General features: G+C 44.8%; 1 protein-coding gene and 1 pseudogene across 1 annotated transcript in view; one reads left to right on the forward strand and one right to left on the reverse strand.

The window, feature by feature from the left end:
* CUNH10orf143 (chromosome unknown C10orf143 homolog) overlaps window positions 1-18,013 on the forward strand; it is a 28,432-nt gene extending 10,419 nt beyond the window's left edge. The window contains exons 2-4 of the mRNA XM_052713237.1: window positions 10,892-11,053; window positions 11,163-11,225; window positions 17,446-18,013. Of these exons, the coding sequence (XP_052569197.1) occupies window positions 10,892-11,053; window positions 11,163-11,225; window positions 17,446-17,475 (255 nt within the window). The 3' untranslated portion in view covers window positions 17,476-18,013. The remainder of the gene's footprint in view (window positions 1-10,891; window positions 11,054-11,162; window positions 11,226-17,445) is intronic.
* A 1,469-nt stretch (window positions 18,014-19,482) lies between these two features.
* On the reverse strand, window positions 19,483-21,421 carry LOC128123824 (nucleolin-like; annotated as a pseudogene).
* Window positions 21,422-22,024: the final 603 nt, after the last annotated feature.

Raw genomic sequence — 22,024 nt, forward strand, 5'->3', positions numbered from 1 at the left:
TATATTAGTGTCTGATCTGTATTGGGTTGATTTCTGTATGTGACAAGTAGCAGGTCCTCAGTCTTTTTTACATTTGAAGTGAGTCCTCTTAGCACGCTTTTCTCCTGAAGACTGTATCTCCCTTGTTGGATTTTCTTGACACTGAAGGGACACTAGCCCACTTGAGCATATGGCTCTGGCAGGCCTTGCCCTTCTCCCCAATTCCCTCTGCCTTGCTAAGAACAGTTAGATTACATTCCTAAAGCTAGCCACCAAGGTCTATTCCCTTATTTGGCCACTTCTTCCCCCTGAGGATGACTACCCAAGTCCAACTATCGAAGTATTAAAGTCCAGCAATCAAAATCCCCCTTTGGTTTACCAAATTAACATGCCCAATTAAAATTAAACACCTCATCTGAACACAGGGTCTCCCATTTTACCTTTATAAGCTGCCATTTGCCTATGGGCCATGTCTGTCTCTCTATCCAGAGGCGGTCCTGTGCCCCTCCAGGACAGATACCCCTGCCTCCTTCCCCTTGTCCCCTTCCCCTTCTCCCTCATCCTCTATCTCCTTTACCACCACATCCCAGCCCATTCTAACACAGACCTCCCCTTTTGTCTTAGAAATCAATAAAGGATCTCTCTGTGAAAACAGGTATTTGGGTGTAGTTTGTACCCAATCCAGAGGGAGCCCCCACTGTTGGTGGGGCAGGAAGTCTCATTCAGACACCATTGTCAAACATCACTTGACTGTAATGGTTTAAATGAATGTAATGTAATAAACATAATGGCTTATTTCTCAGCTTCCAATATCCTTCCATCAATCTGCATGTTTATCCTTCTACCAATAGTATATTCTCTTGACAGGGATAATTGTATGCTGAGATTTTATTAGGCTTTGCCATCTCTTCTATACATTGTTTTGTTTTTTAAGATTCCATTCATTGAATTCTTTAGTTCTGTCTCCAACTCGTTGGAGAGCACAGTGAAAGCTTAGGTCCGTCAATCACAGGCATCAGGTAAATCAGCCAAGGCCTTCGTGCTTCATTTTTCTCATTCCAAGACTCAAGTGAACCCCTTACCTTCCACTGTGATATGGGGAAGAAATGAAATGTCATTTTATTTACATACGGGGTGTTTATTGGGTTCTGCTTGCTATCAGTAGATGTAATTGCTTTCTTTAAGATCTTTAGAGTTGGGGCTAGAGTTGTGGTTCAGCGATAGAGTGTTTGTTCTATCCCTAACACTACGGGAAAATTATCTTTAATGTCGTAATCCAAATGTGGCGTAGGCTTCTGTGTCCTGGGTAAACTCACACAAGCCTAAATCTAATCATCAGCAAGTCCACTGAGTACATTTGTCCTCCCTACTCCTACCCCCAAGTTCAGCTTTCTATTGAACACGTGACAGGAGAAGTCTGAGCTGCACCTGACTCCTCAGACCTTGCATTTGTCTCTGATCTCCTTTCAGCTGGGGCAGCGGTGGCAAGGCTTGGCAAGGCTGCAGGATCGCCTTCCAGTGCTGCACAGCTGTGGGCCAGGCCTCTAGGCCCTGACTGCAGGCCAAGCTCTCAGCGTCCACAGTGGCCCAAGTCTTTGCCACCAGGCCAGGTCCAGAAGGTCCAAATTTATAACAGCACTTTATGAGGACTCCAGTGTTGTCCTTGGAGATGGTCACTGCACCCACCATCCATGCACATAAAGACAGAATAGTTCAGGCAGGCTTGGAGATGGTGTGATGTGGGCTGCCAGGCATGGGGGCTAGTCATGGCATGAAAGGAGAGTCTCACCACAGTGTGTTCTCAGACGCCACCAGGATGGAGCACCTTGGCAGCTGAGGGAAGGCCTGTGTCCTTCTCTGTTTTTTGGTGTTTTGAGTAGCCCAGGCTGGCCTCAAACGTGGTGATCCTCCTTCCTCTACCTACTCCCTTTTTTTATAATTAAAAAAATAAATATAATATATATATATATCTTTATTTATATTTATTATTTTTAATTATGTGTAGGTGAGAGTGTGTCTACATGTGGGTATGTGCAGGCGCCTGCAGAGGCCAGAGGCTTTGGATACCTTGGAGCTGTGAGGGCCTGACTCAGGTCCTCTGAAGAGCAGCAAGTGCTCTTAATTGCTGAGCCATCTCTCCAGTCCCTTCCCCACACCTTTTTATTAAAAGTGGAAGACTGAGTTTTCCCCTTACTCTTCTCCATTGCTTCCTCAAGGTGACCATCTGGCCTAGCATTAGTTGGCCTGTTATTTTGCCCTTGGCTTGTTGATACTGTAACTCACCATCTCCTTGCCAAGTGAACTTGGCTGGAAATTACTGGAAGATCTTGCCTGCTCAGTTGAGAGTCTTTTGAATACTGCTCATGGCCGAGTGAGGCTGCAGCATCAAGATGTCGAGGTCTGTCTGGTGAGAGCCCGTGACGTCCTTGTAAGGTAGGGACCAAGAGTGAGTAAGAGTCCTAACTTCCAGCCGGCCCCTCTCTGCTTGACATTCTGCCAGATTTCATTGTGCTATAGGAAGCAAATCTCTCAAGAGTGCAAGGTCATTTTCCAAATGAAAATGTCATCAGGAAGGAGTCTTTGCTTGATGGAAACCATGCTTTGACTCTAAATGGCAATCTGTGGGGCTTTATTAATCTTGATTCCTGGAAGTCCCCGCTCCCTGTACAGACTGATGGCCGTCCAACTGCAGCATAAGGAAGCTTCTTTATTATGGCAGATAGAGTGGAGGAAAGCTCGAGAAACCATCCGCTACACTTCCTGTAGCTGGACATGAAGAGTGGTGTACATGCAGAGTGCTTATCAGCACCAGGATAAGGCTGATAATAAAGCTTCTCAAAATACCTTCAAAAGGAAGGGTTAGATCATTGTTGCTACTATGTATTATTCTCATTATTATTTTGATGACATGTCACTGTGTAGCCCAGGCTGGTCTCAGACTTGTGATCTTCCTGCCTTCCCTTTCCTAGTGCTGGGATATATGTGTACACCCCCATGCCTGGAAGATTCAGTTATTTCTTTTATGTTCATTTTTATATAAAATACATTTTCTTGTGGACTTGGCATCGGTGCATTACTGATCTCTAATGACTCTGGTTTTCTAATTTTTTAAATTTTAATTAATGTTTTTTTTTTTTTTTTGAGACAGTGCCTTACTATGTAGACCAAGCCGGCCTTGAACTCACAGAAGTCCACCTGCCTCTGCCTCTGAGGTGCCAGGATTGAAGCCGTGCACCACCATGCCTGGCTTCGTTTTCTGAGTTGTGCTATGCATGTATCACTCGTGCTGAATCACATTAACACTCGTAGTATAAGTGCTTCCCCCGGGTGTTTGGATAGTCTAGAGTGTGCCATCTCTTCCTTCTGCTAACTGTGGAGATTCTGCAGTGCTTTCCTGTTGGAGCAGTACTCAGTTTTTATCCACCCCACTCTTCTAGAGTTTCGAGTAGGAAGGTGGACTTGGAAAGATGTTTCGTAGTCCGGAGCCATACCCACCAAGGAGCCGCTGTGTGGTCCCCTGGGTCCTCAGTCCCTGTTGCATTTCCAGGAGTCCCAGGGTCATGTCCCATCTGGTTTCTGGAAGGGCTCATCTTGTCAGCACAGAAACCATGCTTTGAATCTCATTTCTGGCAAATTGCTAAGTCTTAACCCCCTCCTCCCTCTGGACTCTTCATTCATTAGGGTCATTTGGGCCCATCACTTCCAATAAAGGAAGTATCCACATCACCAAAGAAGGGCCCCCTTCCTCCTCAGGGAGGGCAGCTGGACATTCTGAGGCCTGTCCCAACTTTGTCCCGTCACTGAGGCAGCAGGATCATGACTTGTATTTTAATTCGGGCCTCGTCTGCAGAGGTGTCTGCTCAGCTCCGCCCCTGATTTCAGCTGTGCTCAGATGAGGCCGCTGGTCTCTTGATCTGCTTCAATTACTGTTAAGTAATGGGGTCTTTGTGTCTGGTTGGGATTTTAATTTTGTTTATGTAGTGAAGTGTCTTTTTAGTTTGGTGGTAAATCTTCATCTGCCTTCACGGAAGCTGACAGGTCTCTCTGGAAGGGAGCAGAGAGAATGAAGCGCTCAGCTCTAGCAGTCCCAGCACAGTGCTTTAGCACAGTGCCCCAGCATAGTGCTCTGTCACAGTGCCCCAGCACAGTGCCCTAGCATAGTGCTCCAGCATCGTGCTTTAGCATCAGTGCCCCAGCATCGTGCTCCAGCATAGTGCTCCAGCACAGTGCCCCAGCACAGTGCTCCAGCATAGTGCCCCAGCATAGTGCCCCAGCATAGTGCTCCAGAACAGTGCCCCGGCACAGTGCCCCAACACAGTGCTCCGGCATAGTGCCCCAGCACAGTGCTCCGGCATCGTGCCTCAGCATCAATGCCCCAGCACAGTGCGCCAGCATAGTGCTCCAGTACAGTGCTCCGGCACAGTGCCCCAGCATAGTGTTCCAGCACAGTGCTCCAGCACAGTGCCCGGCAGCAGTCAGTGTCCTAGGGTCGGGGCAGACTTTGATAACTGGACTGTTGGCCACAGGAGCATGCTGTTCATTTAATCCACTCTGATGGCTGAGGGTCACCACACACATCATGGTCTCATGCCCCAGAAGATAGCTGCCCACCATGGCATCGGGGTAGGCCTTTCCTTTTCTCCTGCACCAAGGATCAAGGACCCGGACCACCACCTTAGCACCTAAAGAATGTTGGCTCATCACCGTGGGGGTCACAGGTCTGCTGGCCTTCCTATGACAGGTGCTTTGCTGCACACAAACTGTTGTGAACAGTTCCAGAAGTGTCTTGAATTTCACCGGTGAAATATAAGCTCTGGTTTGTGTTTATGCTTCTGCTCCCTTTTCTAGTAAGTCAGTTATTGCAAGAAGAGGGAGATGCTGTTGCTGCTGACTATGTTACTAACAGGAGACATGAAAACATGTATGTAAATAGTGTGAGGAATAGTAACAATCCCACATTGGCCCCAGGTTTTGAGAGTTGGCAGCAACCCAGTGTTAACACAGTGTATTAGTTAATTTTCTGTTGCTGTGATAAAATACCATGAGCAAGGAAACTTAAGGAAAAGAAGGTTTTTTAGCTTATAGTTCCAGAGGAAGAAGAGTCCATCATGGTGGGAGGCGTGGCAGCAAGTGGCAGGAGCCGGAGCTATCTTGAATGGCAATCAGAGGGTGACTGAGTCTTTAAACTCCCAAAGCCTGCCCCACCCCACCCCACCCCACCCCACCCCCCGTGACGGCCTCCTCCAGCAAGGCTGCACCTCCTAAGCCTTCCCAGACAGCACCACCAGCTGGGGACCAAGTATTCAAATATCTGACCCTGTGGAGAACATTGTCATTCCAGCCACCACACATTGTATATCGTTCTCCATGTAAAACCTGAGCAGATCCCAAATAACCAGAGATTCGGGCCTCCATCGTGTCCTCTTAAAGCCTTCGTCTAACTGAATGCAGAAGGCTTGCAAAATCCTCGAGGAAGTAGACATGGTGATGGTGATCCATGGCGGAGTAAGAGCTGAAAACATTTAGATATGACAGAGTACAACATGGAGGTGGGAGTTGTCTTGGTTGGCAGCAGCACTTGCCTCGCAAACATGAGGACCTGGGTTCGGTTCCCAGAACTCTCATAATAAATCTGGGTGTGGTGGCATGTGCTTGTAATCCCAGTGTTGGGAATGCAGACATAGTCCCAGGGCTCACTCAGTCGAGACTAATGGATAACAGACCCTATCTCAAAAAAATAAAGTGGGAGTGTTCCTGAGAAATAATACCCACAGTTGGCCTCTGGCCTCCACAGACATGTGCATACATCTTTACAGACACCCCACTTGGTGGCACACACATGCACACAATATTCTAGGAGACCGAGGCAGGAGGAATATTATTTGAGCCAGCCTAACTGGGCTACTCACTGAAACTGCCCCACGCCCCACCCACCCACCCACAGGTCCTAGCATCTATTGACAAATCTCATCTAGCTGTCTCTGTGGTATTTACTTATCGCTAATTTTGTTTCTGTCACACCGTTGACATTCATTACTTAGAATTTATCACAAAAGGAAGCCCCATCCCTCCTTGTATTTGTTACTGGGTTATTTTCAGATTGGGCAGGTGCACGGTGTTTACCGCTCTCTGAACTGTAACCCAATGCTATCATTTACTTTACAGTTTAAATTGCTCTGACCATCAGGCTGGCACCTGTGCCTTGTTGATGTGCCCGCGTCCTTTCATAAGGATTTCCTAAGTATTTTGGTTTGAAAAATGTTTTAATTAGGCTCAGGCTGACAAGATGGCTCAGTGGGGGAAGACTCTTGCCACAAAGCTTGATTCCTGGAACCTGCATGGAAGAAGGAGAGAAACTGAGTTCTGCAGGTTGCACTCTGACTTCCACACGTGTACCATGGCCTGTGCATTCCCCAAAACAGAGAAATAAATGTAAATAAGTATTAAAAAAACCCACTTTTATAAAAAAAATTAGGCTCCTCTTTTGTTTTCCCTGCTCCATCCTGAACAGCATTTAGAAATCAAAATGACAGTGTTGGGTGCAGTGAATATTGAGCTCATTGCTCTCGGATGCTGTAAACCATCTGAGGAGCATCCATGCACACTCATCTGTGCGTCTCCTTACCTCCATGTCATACTGTATACATGCATGCACACTCATCTGTGCATCTCCTTACCTCCATGTCATAGTGTATACATCCATGCACACTCATCTGTGCGTCTCCTTACCTCCATGTCATAGTGTATACATCCATGCACACTCATCTGTGCATCTCCTTACCTCCATGTCATAGTGTATACATCCATGCACACTCATCTGTGTGTCTCCTTACCTCCATGTCATAGTGTACACATGCATGCACACTCATCTGTGCGTCTCCTTACCTCCATGTCATACTGTATACATGCATGCACACTCATCTGTGCGTCTCCTTACCTCCATGTCATACTGTATACATGCATGCACACTCATCTGTGCGTCTCCTTACCTCCGTGTCATACTGTATACATGCATGCACACTCATCTGTGCGTCTCCTTACCTCCGTGTCATACTGTATACATGCATGCACACTCATCTGTGCGTCTCCTTACCTCCGTGTCAAACTGTATACATGCATGCACACTCATCTGTGTGTCTCCTTACCTCTAGGTCATACCGTATACATGCATGCACACTCATCTGTGTGTCTCCTTACCTCCAGGTCATACTGTATACATGCGTGCATACTCATCTTTATGTCTCGTTACCTCCGTGTCATACCCGTGAGAAGCGAGGAGTGGACCGCAGTAGTCCAGTGCCGGAGATGTGTCTTTGGGTAGATGGCTAGACGTAGAATTGCTGGGTTCTCGTGACTTCACCATACTCTCTTATCTCTCCCTTCCAGCATCACAGGAGATGCTTGCCTTCTACAGGGCTGTGTCACATTTGAAAAGCTGTGCCAGGCTAATGGGTGACAGATAATGTCTTGATATTAGCTTCATTTGCGTTTTCCTAAATACGAATGTATTACTGTTCTTATTGCTGTGTTTACAGGAAGCAGAGAGATGAATCCTGGTGCTCAGCCCACTTTTTCTTTTTTTCTTTTTCTTCATCAGTCCAGGACCCCAGCCTTTAGAATGGTGCCACCCACCTTCAGGGCCCAGCGTCCCCCCCCTCAGCTAATCCTCTGTGGGAATACCATCACAGACACCTCCAAAGACATGCCCACTAATGCCCTGGGCATTCTTTCATCTCACCAACTTGACAAAGAAATCACTGAAGTGAGTGTATTTAACTGAGCACTCTGTCACGACTGATGTGTGTGGCTTCTCAGCAGCTTGCTTGTAAATCCTCTGTCTTTTGTTCATGGAGGTGGGGCCACTAAGGTTTTTCTCTTGCTTTTTTCTGAGACAGGCCTCATGTAATGTGGTTGACCTTGACTCCTGATCCTCCTGCCACTACCTCCCAGTAACTGGGATTACAAGTATGTACCACTGCATACATGTAACTTGTTCCTCACCCTTTATGAGTTTCACATATGAGTCATGAGCCTTTGTAGCACATGCTCCAAATATTTTCTTGATAATAAGCCACATAAGACTTTATTTAAAAAAGCAAACAACCTCCCCCCACCCCCTCCCCCCACACACACTCCAAAAAAGAATGTTAAATTCTGTGAGCCAGGTATGGTGGTGTATGCCTATAATCCCACCTCTCAGCACTCCCAGCTACCTGTGGATCAGGGGGTCCCCTCACACATGTGGTGCACAAAAACCCACACAGGCACGTAAATAAAAAAATCAATTAAAGTACAAAGAAAACCCAAAGCATTTGCTTCCTAGTTTAGTTTAGTTTAGTTTGTTTTTGATTTGTCATAAATGGTGTTTACATTTCAAATGATTTTTAGTATCTCTGGAGATAATTGTGTCATTGTTTTCCTCATGAGAACTAACCTGGGAATGATGTTCATGGATTTCCTGCTGTTGAGCCTGGCTTTCATTTCTAGAAGTTCTTCCTGGTCATACTGTGATTCCCTTAATGTGATGGGAGAGGTCATTTTACTTTTTGCCTTGGTATTTGTGATGGTTAGTGTTGATTGTCAGTTTGACAGGATGTGGAATCAGACAAACCTCCAGGCACACCTGTGAGGGATTATTTAGATTAGGGTAGCTTTTGGGAATGACTGGGAAATCTAGGGCTCAGTCCCATGTATCACGGTGAAATGCCTCCTGGTCGAGTAAACCCATTATGTTTCAAAAACCCCCAACTCTGTGGTAGGACCATTGGCAGTAAGTGGTGGCTGCAGGAGTTGGGGGAGTGGTGTCATTTTTGTCAGTGGGGCACCCACTGAAAAGTAGTCTGCACCAGGAAGTAACTTCCTACCCGTGCTCATGCAAACAGTCAGCCCTAAGTAAATCAAATTGAAATGTGCGCACACACACACATACCCTCAAAGACCTGAAAACTAGAGGGAGACTTCAGGGAAAGAAAATGAGTTCAGGGGAAGAAGTGCTGGGAGGGTGAGAGATGGTGCTGCAGACTCAAAGCTGGAGGGGCTGAGCTATCAAAGTCCTGTAACATCAGGCGTCAAACTACAGCATTTGGAGTTTGCCCTGCTGGGTTTCCATCTTGGGTTCAGGACTTCCTCACTAGGTCCATATTCTTTCCTTTTGGAATGGTGATGTAGATTCTGTGCCACTGCATGCTGGATGTATGTAACTGGGTTTTTAATTTTATAGGCTTGTCTTTTGTCTCAGAAGCAACATTGGACTTTTATTTATTTATTTATTTTAAGAATCAAACTTGATCTTTAACTTTTTTTTTTTTAAATTTTTTTTTTATTATGTATACAGCATATATGACAGCAGGCCAGAAGAGGGCACCAGATCTCATTACAGATGGTTGTGAGCCACCATGTGGTTGCTGGGAATTGAACTCAGGACCTCTGGAAGAGCAGTCAGTGCTCTTAACCTCTGAGCCATCTCTCCAGCCCGACATTGGACTTTTAAACAGTGTTGAGACTGAAAGACTGTAGGGACTTTTGAAGTTGCACTAAATGCATTTTGCATTATAATATGACCACGAGCCTGTGGGGGCCAAGAAGTGGAATGTGATAGTTTGAATGAGAAACGTTCCTCATAGGCTCATAAGTTTGAATACCTGGTCCCCAGCTGTAGAGCTCTTTGGGAAGGATTGGAGAGTATGGCCTTGTTGGAGGAGGTGTGTCACAGGGGTCAGGCTTTGAGAATGTAAAGACTCACACGCCATTTCAAGGTTTATGCTTGTGGTAAACAATGTGGGTGTGGTGGTGCATCCCTTTTATCCTAGCACTTGGGAGGCAGAGGCAGGTGGATCTCTGTGAGCTTGAGACTAGACCCTATCTTGAAAAAATAATTAAATAAAAATGAGTACTCTCAGCTTCCTGCTCCCACCACCATCCCTGTGGCCTCCCTGGATTTGTAAGCCCAAATAAACTCTTCTGTGAGTTGCCTGGTCGTGGTATTTTATCACAGCAACAGAAAAATAACTAACACAGATGATAGTGATTAAAACTCACTATATATTTGAAACTTTCAATGAATACATTTTAAGAGCCAACTAGGAATTATTAAATAAATGATACCATAGATAATAAACACAGTTGGGGAAACTCAGACTTGGCAAAGACAGTGATTTACAACTGAGTGTAGATGTTGGAGCCATGCAGTGGATCATACCAGCAAATGTTTTTTGACTTGGGAGGTGTCCAGAGCCAGAGGGACATGCTGGCCCTGGGCAGAGAGTGGATTGGTGGGTGTTTACAGAGGTCCTCCTGACTCTCTTGCCCAGAACAGGATGGCTCTAGGAATGTATCTTGAGGCATTAGGACATGATACTTTGTTCTGAAGTGTTGAAGGACTATCTTTGTAATTAACCTTCTTTAGTTAATGTGGAAGTAGAAACTAAATGTTAACTTTCTCCCGAATTACCTGCTTATGGGCTGTGTGTGCAGACTCTGAGATCAATAAAAGTAATTTGTTCTTCCATGCCAGTAAGAGAATTATTCACAAGTGAGCCATGCGTACTGTGTTAAGAAAGAATGCAACTCGATGCTAAGGAAGATGTGTTGAAGCATATAAGTAGTTCCTTGAACAAAATTTATAGGTTTGGTACATTTTCAATAAACCAGTCACAATAGTTTATTACAGGAATTTCAGCCAAAATTGTTTAAAATGACTATTTTAAATCTATCAAGCCGAGTAACTACAGACAGCGCTTGAACTAACAAGGTTAAGGTAAGTGATGGCTGTTAGTCCTGAAAGTCATCTCCACACGTTCTAGAAGGCTTTCCAGCCCACGGGGGTCTATGTTAGAAACCGAAGTTTTCTGAAAAGAAATTGAGAGTGTTGTGTGTTGTCTGAGGTCATCGGAAGTGAAATTTTGTGTTTCAGAAACGGGCATGCTGGAGGTCAGAAGCTGGTGGGCATGAGTACAGCAGCCACATGGTAAGCACCTGTGCCCTGCTGTCTTGGAGCACAGAGGACCAGGAACCACGACCTCGAGGCCTGCCTGCACCGCGTCTGGAGTGTAGCCAGGAGAGGCCGAGCTCAGTGGTATGTGCTTCCTCTTGCCACCAAACCCACTGTGAGCCCACAGAATTCATTTAATAAAACCGTGGCTACCCCTGTGCTGATGCACGTATGTCTGTGGTTCATCTCATAGATTCTGCAGAACAGCGGAAGGAGTTCAGCCCAGCCTTGCCTGAGATGTATTGCAGGGGAATCTGTAAGTGTTGTCTGAGACATAAATGGTAGAGTTCTTCACCATCAAATCTGTAAAACAGTTAATAAAATCTGCAGTTACACACACATAAGAATGAGATACATAAATAAAGGTTGATTTAAGCTTGTTTTTTTTTTTTTTTTTTAGCAAAAAAATGTTGTTCCAGCTTCACATTTAGAACAGTAAATTAAAAATAAAGTTAAAATTCTGACTAGGCAGCAGCATTTGTGCATGTGTACACGTGTGAAGGTGCTGGTGACTAGAAGACAACCTGGAGGAGCAGGAGTTGATCCTCTGTTTGTCTGAAACGCAGAACTTGAAGGTCGTCTTGGGGAAGAGACATGACCTTACTTAAATTACCTCAGCAGGCGTTAGCACTGGGTTCTCCTCACCTGCTTAAACTCTCCTAGTGTGTTTCCGTAAACTTTCTGTAAATGTTAGATTTCTGCAGGAAACATAGTGTTCACACCATCAGTTCAAAATAAAGGGAGGTCAAAGACCGCCAGTCAATTTTCAGCCTCCGCTGTAGGGCAGAATATCATAAAGTATATATTAGCATAATAATGCCTTTGTTATTAATTTTGAACTTACCCTAAGAACAAGTTAATATGCTTTTGATAACCTCTATAATTCTTGGGTTTTTTATTTTAAATTTGAAATCTCAATATTGTAATAAAATAGAACTGTATTTAAATTCCACATAGAAACCAGGAGAGTGAGCATGTGTCTGAGTCTGAGTGTTGGAGATTGCCCCCTAAAGATCTTCAGAGAAGTGAATTGCTGTTCCTGATGAGCAAAAGATTGAGTCCGTAACTTACCAGCAGCTTCAGCTGACACAGGACTGGCTGCAGGGTTCTACAGTGCCAAGCACCGACTCTGTCCTAGACAGCCCTGACGTCCTGGTAGCTGCTGTCCACATAAAGCTGAGGTCATTAGATCAAAACAAAAGCAAACTTCAGTGTCTTGCTTCCTCCAGGAAAGTGTGCGTTGCTACTTTCTGTTCTCTGTCTGCAGAGCATCACGTTGGATGTGTGGTGTATTTCTGAACAGTGGTCAAATTCAAGATGCAGTCGTTTGAGTTTAGTATATTTAGGTTGATTTCCATGACTGCCAAATATATCCTAGGATGCAGATAAGTCATACCTTGCTTGAGAATTGTGGCCCACTGTGGTCAAATAACATCTCTGGTTGTGACTGGCTGGCTCTCTTTCTTGCCCCAACCCCGTATCTTTGGGATATAGCTTTCACCTCCTGTTTGTGGGAGGCACATTTGGAGATAGTGTGAGTTCTTAACACTCTGAGAGGTTGTGTTCTGGCTTGAATGGCTTAAAGGGAGAAAGAAAGAATTAGCTCAAGTGCCTGATTGGATCATTTTGGCTAATATTCTGTTTGAACAACAGTACCTGTTTGCTTAGGGTTTTCCCTTTCTTCGTAATTCCCCAAGCTTGCCTCCTTTAGTTTCATAGGAAATGAATCTATGAGCAGAAAACCTACATTGATATGTAAATATCATTTTTTTTTTTGGTTAATGCTCAATATTCTTTTCATCTAAATTTCAGAAACTGACTTTAAAAAATCAGTTTCCTTTTATTTGTAGTTATTCTCAATAAAATTTTACCCAGGCTTGGGTGGTTTAATATTTACACCTACTATTTCTAAAAGTCTTATGTAAATAAAGATTGAAATGTGAATTTGAAAAGTCACACCTCTTGATATTTGAACAGACTATGCTGCATATATCTTCTTTTTCTAATAATATGGCTAGTTTCTCTCCTAAGCTTTTAAAATAATAAGACACTTACTATTTTTATATTCTAAAACATCAAAAGGTTCAGTGTTAAATAAAAAGCAAATAGTATTTTTAGAGATGCAGGGTCCCTGGGAGCACTACTTAGCAGCAAATCACTGGTGGGCAGCGGCTGCAAACTTCAGAGGACTTTATTAAACTCGGGCTCATTCATAGCCGCTTGCCCGCATGCACAGGAGTGCTCCCCCGCCAGCTCACCACTCCCAGCCTGACTCCGACTACGGCTCCCCTGCCTCTCAGCGAGGCAGAGGCTATGAATCCCTAACAGCGGTCCCCTGTGTGCCTCTCAGCTTGTTTGGGGGCTTTTCCCCAAAGCTGCTGTGTGGCCTGAGCCCTTTCTATGTTCCTGACTATAGTTTGCTGATCCAACTGATGCTTCCCACTCTGAATCCTAGACAGAGCTGTCTCTGTGGGACCTGAGCACCTTGCTCTTCAACTGCCTTGTGTTTGTTTATTTGCATAGGTATATATTTATATATGTGTTGTGTACTCTCATGAGTATGGACACACATGTGTTTGGACGTGTGTGTGTGTGTGTGTGTGTGTGTGTGTGTGTGTGTGTGTGTAAGCTCAAACTTGACAGTGTTTTCCTTGATCATTTTCCCCTTATTTATTGAGGCAAGGGCCCCCATGAGACTGGAGCTCACTAATTCTGGCTAGTCTAGCCTGCCAGCTTGCCCCAGGGAGCCCCTCTTTCTGCCTCCCAAGTACTAGGATTACCGGCGGGCTTCCATGCCTGCTGTCTTTTCCGTGGATTCTGGAGACTGGAACTGAAGTCCTCGTGCAAGCATGCTAGTGCTTTATCTGTCAAACCATCTCCCAGTCCGCTGTCATGTTTTAATCACTGAACTCTTCCTCGTGAATGCACGGACCTTGTCTCAGTACGTTCTCCATCTCTGTATGTTCGATCCTTCCATCTGAGCCATTCTAGTTCATTCTTACACTAGTTTCTAGCTCAGTAATTGCTGACATGGGTTCTTTCTTTGGTTTGTCTGCTTGACAGAGTCTCATTTTATAGCATAGGCTGGCCTTGACCTTATCTTGTAGCCTGGACTGACCTAGATTGGTTGTAATCCTCCTGCCTCAGCCGCTGAGTGCTAAGATTATAGACATGAACAATTGCTGACAATTTCCCCTGTTATCATTGTCACAGCTCAGCTTGTGTTACTTATCATTACTCCAGACCATCTCCTCTCAGCCCCATATCACCTGCTCTCAAGGATTGGAATGAGTGTGGGAGCATTGTGGCTCTGTGACACATAGGTGTCTGTCCCCACAGCTGTCAAGCTGCTGCCTTCCCTGCTCTGTACTATCCTGTCTTGCACATCCAGAGACAAGGGTGAGGACTGTTACCAGCAGATTCCCTTGCATTCCACCAATGACCGAAGGCTGGACTGTCACTGAGCAGCTGACTTCTCTGTAGTCAGCTCGTCCATGGGAATGCTGCTGCTCCTTGTCAGTTGGGTCCAAGTGAGGCATACTGAAGCTGCAGGAGCTACAGAATAAACAGAAGAGGATCTGGGAGGGGTTGAGGATTAGAATGTAGATCATGAAGGATATGGGTTATAAGGCAGATCCAGGAAGGGTGAGAGATTATAAGCAAGATCCATGAAATGTGGGGGGCAGAGGAAGTCCTCTCACCAGTGCTCAGAGAGTTATAATGAAGTCCTGCACGAATGTGTATTACTGACGTGGGCACAGGAATGTCAAGGATCCTAGAGCTTTAGACCCATGGAGAAAATGGTAAAGTCTCCCTGGGAGTGAGGCTCAGAGGAAAGATGGCAAAACCTTCCCTTTGGGTCCGTGTGTGGATATTGATAGTGTGTGCAGAAAATGCCCACCATTGCTTTCTCCCCCAGATATTTAGGACCTGAAGACTGCTCCCCTACAGAGACAGCTCCTGCCAAGGTTAGCTAAACTTGCCTCATTGATCCACCTGTATACCACAAGCCCTTGTTTCTCTTTGTGTAATAATCCTCTGTCTTTGTCCAGCTGTATGCAGTAACCCCACCTCTCTGTTCAACTCTATGTAATAAACATGCTGCACTTTTGGTGTGCTGCAGTTTCTCTACCAGAGAGCCCAGATCACCCAACTTTCTGCCCATCCATCCATCACTCTCTTCTCTCTCCGCCCCAGTCAGGTCTAAGTCCCTGAAGCTGTGCCTGGACACGGCACTGGCAATGAAGAGTAACTTTCCACCTTTCTCTATCATGATATATAGTATCCTCATGACCTCAGTGAGCTTGACCTTCTAGACTGATAATCCAAGAAGGTGGGCGAGTTGTAATGGAGATCTATGACAGGTGGGGTTTTATAAGGGGGATTCATAAAGGGTAGGGAGGTCAGTGAAGGCGGTTTTAATGAAGATTCATGAAGTGGGGAGGCCCCACCACTCCAGGGACTTCCTAGACTCCCCTGGCCTGGTCCCATAGCACACAAGAGCCTCAGGAGAGAACAGTCCTGTGGAGAATGTGGGGGCATGCTGCATTCTCTCTGGAGAACTGATGTCCCGGGCCATGGAAGACCTTGAGCACCACAGGAAGGACCTCGTTTCTGAAGGGGTACCTGTCCTGCTCATCATTCTTCTAGGACTGTGGGAACATGGCCTGTGTGTTCTCATAGGATGATCTATGATCCTGGATGTTTTTACAGGATATTCTTTTATGGTCTTGTATGTGTTTGTATGATCTTAGATGTTCTTCTGTGATCTTGTATATTTTTATATGATGTTCTGTGATTTCATATTTGTGTATTTTTTTATATATTCATCTATGATCTGTATATTCTTGTATGTGCTTATGTGATCTTGTGTGTTCTTATATGATGCTCTTTTATGATCATATATGATATTGTTCTATGATCTTTTATATTCTGTGCTGTTCTTATTTTTTATGATCTTGTATATTTAATGATGTTCTTTAGATGTTTTTCTATGATCTTGTATGTTCTTGTATGTGCTTAAATGATTATCTTCTATGATGATGTATGTTATATTCAACGATCTTGTGTGTTTTTTGTATTTGTTTATTAATCTTCTATGATCTTGCATGTTCTTATGATGATCTTAGATGTTCTTCTATGATCTTGTATGTTTTGTGTTTTTAAATGATGATCTTCTATTGTTTTTGTACATTATATGTTTGTATATATTCTTTATATCATGTTCTCATATGTTTTCACATGTCCTCACCTATGCCTTTACACGTTCTTGAGTAACTCTCCACCTTTCTCTATCATGATATATAGTATCCTTATGACCTCAATGAGCTTGACCTTCTAGACAGATAATCCAATCTTGCCTGTGTGTCACGTGCACACCAGGTTCCTGTTGTTCCTGGTTCTAGAACATTCTGACCTCAACATTGTTTTCATTGCCTAGGATGCCTTCTAGGATGTGTAGACACATGTGCCTGAGTCTTTCCCATTGGCGGGATGGTTGAAACCCTTGACTGGACTGTCATCCCCTCATTTTCTGACCACCCAAACCTTCCTGGACCTCAGTCCCCTCAGGGAATCGTTAGTGTCTTGGTGTGGACCTTGTCGGCAGGGATGCCCCCCCTTCTCTAGCCTGTGGCCAGAAAGCACACTGCTGTGTACCAGTGCACATGGCCAAGTGTGACAGAGTCTCTTGGATGTTGATGGGACCCTTTGCTGCACAGCAGTGTGGCACCTGGCCACTGTCATACTCAGCCATCTCATTCTCCCATCTACTTTCGTTGGGATATGAAGAGAGGCCTGCTCCAAGAGGGTTGGGTGAGGGCCTCTGGTGGGGACCATTATGACCCTGGCTACTTCCAGATGTCCACATGAGGATCAAGCCACACTGCTGTTGTTTTGAATCCTGATTCGGTATTTTGATGGTGTATTTTAAAATTTTATTTTATTACTACCTGAATGATATTTCATTCTTCTCCAAGTAATAAAGGATGTAACATTTGTTAAGAACATTCTGTGCACTGGGCAGCATTAGGAATACTTTAAGTACCTTAGTTACGGTGTAATGCATGTTAATACATCTGTAAGTTACGCATTAGAAGTCATTATTTATAAGTGCAAGCCAGGCCTGGTGTCCCACTCCTGTAATCCCAGTACTTGAGAGGTGGTACACAGGAGCTAGCCTAGTGTGTATGTGTGTCTCTCTCCCTCTCCCCCTCTCCTATTAATATATTAATTATTATTATCTTATTTTTGAGTCAGGGTCTAACTCTGAAGCCCAGGCTGGTCTAGAACTTACTATGTAGCCTAGGCTGACAGTGCTTCTGTCATAGCTTTACAATGTGCTGGGATTACAGGCATGCACCATCACACCTATCTTAACCCAGTTACTATAAATAGTGTTGGTGAATATGTAGCTGAAGCCTGTTAAGAAGCCGAGGGTAAATTAATACTCCTAATATGTTCTTTCACCATTGCAGGGCCATTTCAACCATACCGGGGGTCATTAGAAGATGTGATAGGAAGAAGGAAGAAGATTCCAGTTGGGTTTGAATCCTCGTACGATGGCCAGTGCCAATCCCTTACAGCGCTCCTAGGTGCCCAACCGTTCAAATGACAGCCAGGGCTCCGTGCAGGGGTTGTTAGCCTCTCAGGTAATCCAACTTTCTCCAGAGGGCCAGGCACATCCTGAGCACATCCTGGCTCACTGCGGCCTCTTTTCTCATGTTCTGCTGGAGAAGAAATTATCTCGAAGTCAACAAATTCTGTGTCAAACTGCCTAGAGGTTTTGGAGCCTTGTAGCTTATGTAGTCATAAGGCACAGCTGGAGATCTCCCTGCCTTTGGATTTTGGGGGTTGTTTCTGGACATAACTGGGGTTGTTCTCATACTCTTTTTAATTAAAAGACTTATTTTTATATTTAGAATGCTGTATAATCTTGAAGTGAATTTTACTAAATGTTAATGTCCAATCAAACCGTGTAATTCTCCAACTGTAATTATGAGGGACAGAACCCCATTGATATTAAAATGGAAATTGTGGACAGCTGTTGGGTTTCAGTGTGTCGCGTAATTCTGGAGACAGCTTCGTGAGCTGTCTTGTTCACTGAGGTCCTAAAGAAATGACTGGGTGCGGTTGATCACAGAGTCGGCTTTGTGGTGAGCGAGGGGCTGCTGTCCCAGGCTGGGAGATTTAAAAAAAAAAAAAAAAAAAAAAAAAGAAATGACTGGGTGGGAGAGCTGATTTCACATTCTTTAACTGGAAGCTGGAGGTGGGCTCCAGCCCTTCTCCCATGTGTCCGTCATGTTCTTTACAGGGCTTGTGTTCCCTGCCAGGGAACTGGAATAGGGGAAACCAAGCTGCTGCAACCAATGTGGTGCTGCTTGTGAGAGAGATGCTCCAACATGGCAGGACATGGCCTTTACCAACCCTGGGAAGATGCCAGCACTGCTTATAGATGGGCTTAGAGACGATAGCCCACACCCGAACATCCAAGACTGGGAGAGACAGCTTGTGGTGTGTGGCCTTGGAATGTCAGGGTGGTGGTGGTGTTTGTTTTGTTTTTGAGCTTTAGTTTTGTTTTCCTCAAAAATGACATTAAGTTTTGTGAATAAATGCAAACCTCCAAGTTCCCATTTTCCTTTCCCCTGTAAACTCTGCCCAGACTCATGGAAAGGGGTGTCCAGGATTTTGTGCTAGGCATTCAGGTGCTTGCAGAGGCACACAGTTCTGTGAACCCAACAGTCCCTCTGGCCATCATCCACTCCATGAGAAACATCCCTACTCCATGTTAGAATTCAGCAGACTCTGACTCTGTCTTTTGCCTGCTGAAAATGTCATGAGTGGCCTTAAAGAACCACCTTAAACTTTTAAAAATTACATTTAGTGTATTTTTATTGTGTGTGTGGGGGGGTATGTGTAGTGTGATGTGATGTGTGTGGGGGGTATGTGTATGTGCAGTGTGTGTGTGTGTGTGTGTGTGTGTGTGTGTGTGTGTGTGTGTCTAGGAAAAACATGATTTTTATACATGGGATGAAACAATATACATTCAAAATGTACAGATAAGGGTTAGCGTTATTGCTTATCTTTAAAAACACTTGGGAGGCAGAGCCAGGAGGATCTCTGTGAGTTCGAGGCCAGTCTGGTCTACAGAGCGAGATCCAGGACAGGTACCAAAACAAGACAGAGAAACCTTGTCTCAAAAAACCAAAAAAAAAAAAAAAAAAAAAAAAGGTTTATGACTGGGCCGGGGATGGTGGTGTACACTTTTAACCCCAGCACTTGGGAAGCAGAGGCAGGTGGATCTTTGTGAGTTTGAGGCCAGCCTGGACTACATATAGAGCAAGTAGGACACCTAGGATAGCTAGGGCTACACAGAAAAATCATCTCAAAAACACAAAAAGTTTGTTTATATGAATATGAATATTCAAAACCAACAGGGTGTTTCTCTTGAGATGTTACCTATATAGATTCCAAGTTAGATGACATGGCTGTGTACTTACTGTCCTGAAATGTCCTCAGAAAGCTCTGTCATTCAACAAGAGACAGAGTAAATACCCCAGAGTCCTTTCTTTCGAAGGAAGAGGGAAAGGTGGGAATGGAAGAAAGTTCTCAAACTTTGTTCTCTCTTCTCCTGCTCTGGCACCTTGGAAACCTCCTCTACCTCCAAAAACTCCCTGGCCTCTGCCACCAAATCTGCCTCTTCCTCCTCTGCCCTCACCAAAGCCACCTTCACCTTATAGGCTTGGCCCAGTCCAAGGTAACTTTGTGTCCATCACTTTTCACCATCTTCTATGGCCTCCATGGCAACTTTGGCGTCTTCTTCACTATTGAAGTCTATAAAGCCAAACCCTTTGGAAGACCCAGGCTCCTGATCAGTGACTATTCTTGCACGAATAGAGCCCTTAAATGATTCTTTTAGGATCTCTTCAGTGGTTTCTTCTGACAGACCTTTGACAGAGTTTTGGATGGCTGACTTCTCGTATTAGGTGATCCCTGGGGTCCTCGTAATTCAAGCCTGATTGTTCTGCCCACAATTTCTATATTCTTACAAGAGTTTAAAGCTTTAGCATCTTCAAATGAAGCAGATTCTATAAATGCATGCCCTTTAGATATGCCATTTGGATTCTGGGGCACTTTGATAAAAGTTGCTTTCTCAAATACTTCCGGAAGAGCTTCTTCCATTGCACTGAAGGGAAGTTAAAACCAACGTTTTTGCTTCCTTTTCTTTCTGGCCCTATCTTGCCTTTGTCCTTTCTCCAGTGTAGCAGGGTGAAAAGATCACCCATCAGGCCCTGCCCCCTGCTTTTCTTCAGAGATTTTCTCTGCATCAGCTTCTGCGTTAAACTCATGAGCGATTGATCCCTTGATGATCATGATGATCCTTGATGACCAATGATCTGATGATCTCTGTGGCATCTTCAAACACTTCGTCCTCAGTAATGTTGAAAGACGAGTTTTTGGCTAAAAGTGTTCTTGCAGTTTGAGCTTTCTTAGTGTCTCTCTCTTTTTGTTTTTCTAGTTTATTTTATTGCCAAACATTTTTTTTTTTTTTAAACCAGTGAGTTCTAAGGCCTTTTTTCGGTCTTCAGCAGACTTAAAATCCACATAACCAAATTTCCTATTTGTACCAGTTCTGACATCTATAACAGCAAGATCAATTTTAGCGAAAAGTCCACTGGTGGCAAGTTTTCATTCAGCAGCAGATTTGCTGGGATTAAGGTTCCAGCAAACAGGTTGAAAGGTACGGTTCCGAGACGTCCGCTTTCTGTTTCTTGGCTCCAGGAACTTCTGTTTGGTCATTTCCTTCTTTTGTTTTCCAGGTGCTGTCTTAACAGGCTCTTCATCTTCTTCTTCTTCCTCCTCCTCCTCATCTTCCTCTTCCTCCTGGTCACACTCATGGCTTTTACAGGAACAACTTTTACAGGAGCTTTCTCCCCTTTGGACAGTGTGATCTCCACAGCTGTGATCTCCACAGCATCCTCTTCAGAACCGTCTTTCTCCTCACCGTTCTCTTCATCATCCTCATCCTCCATCCTCTGAGGCAGGAACAGCAACTGCTCCTTCCTCTGGTTTCTCTGCTGTCACACGTGGCAATGAATCCTCTTCATCGTCGTTGTCATCGTCATCTTCCTTATCCCCATCACTGTCTTCCTTTTGGGCATCCTTACTGTTCTTAGCCCTCCTTGGCTGCAGTGGCAGCTCCCCATTTTAACAGGGGTCGCTACCAACGCTTTTGCTTGTGTGGCAACTTTGATCGTTTTTGTTTGTGAAACCACTACCGTCTTTGCTGGAGTTGTGGTAGCCGTCTTGCCTTTTCTTCTGAGGGAAGACAACCTCTTCTCCACTGCTGTCATTGTCATCATCTCCACAATCGTCCACCTCCTGTGGGGGAGGAGCCATTTTCTTGGAGTTACTGTGACTTTTTTTTTTTTAACCAGCCTTTGTGAGTTTCATTTTGATGGCAGGTAATGACTTCGACGTGTGTGGCCAGAGAGCGGCGCAGAAGAGCCTAGGCAGACTCAGGCTGCTCCTATGGCAAGCCCAGCTGAGGACCGAGAAGACCCTGGAGCACATCTGTGGTGGTATATTGTGGACCCTAATAAACTTTGCCCGAAGATCAGAGGACAGAACAAGCCACTAGATTAAACATAGAGACCAGACAGTGGTGGCATTCACCTTTAATCCTAGCACTCACGGAGTCAGAGATCCATCTGAATCTCTGTGAGTTCAAAGCCACCCTGGACTACATGAGATTGACTCAGTCTAGGAGAGAAAACAGAGCCAGGCTGTGGTGGCACACACCTTTAATCCTAGTACTGGGAAGCACACATGCCTTTAATCCCAGGAAGTAATGGCTAGACAGAGAAAGGTATATAAGGCGTGAGGAGACAGAAACAAAAGGCTTTTTGGCAGAAGCGTCCCTTCCAGCTAGAAGCTTTTTCAGCTGACGCTCTTTTGGCTGGAGTTTTTCGGCTGAGAAGTCCCTTTCAGGTGAGTACTCAGAGGATTTTAGTCAGAGGGTTTGTGGAGTTGATGAGGTGAAAGGTGTCTGTGGCT

This window comes from Peromyscus californicus, unplaced genomic scaffold (genome assembly GCF_007827085.1).
Source record: "Peromyscus californicus insignis strain IS unplaced genomic scaffold, ASM782708v3 Scaffold_4__1_contigs__length_199733344, whole genome shotgun sequence".
Lineage (NCBI taxonomy): Eukaryota > Metazoa > Chordata > Mammalia > Rodentia > Cricetidae > Peromyscus > Peromyscus californicus.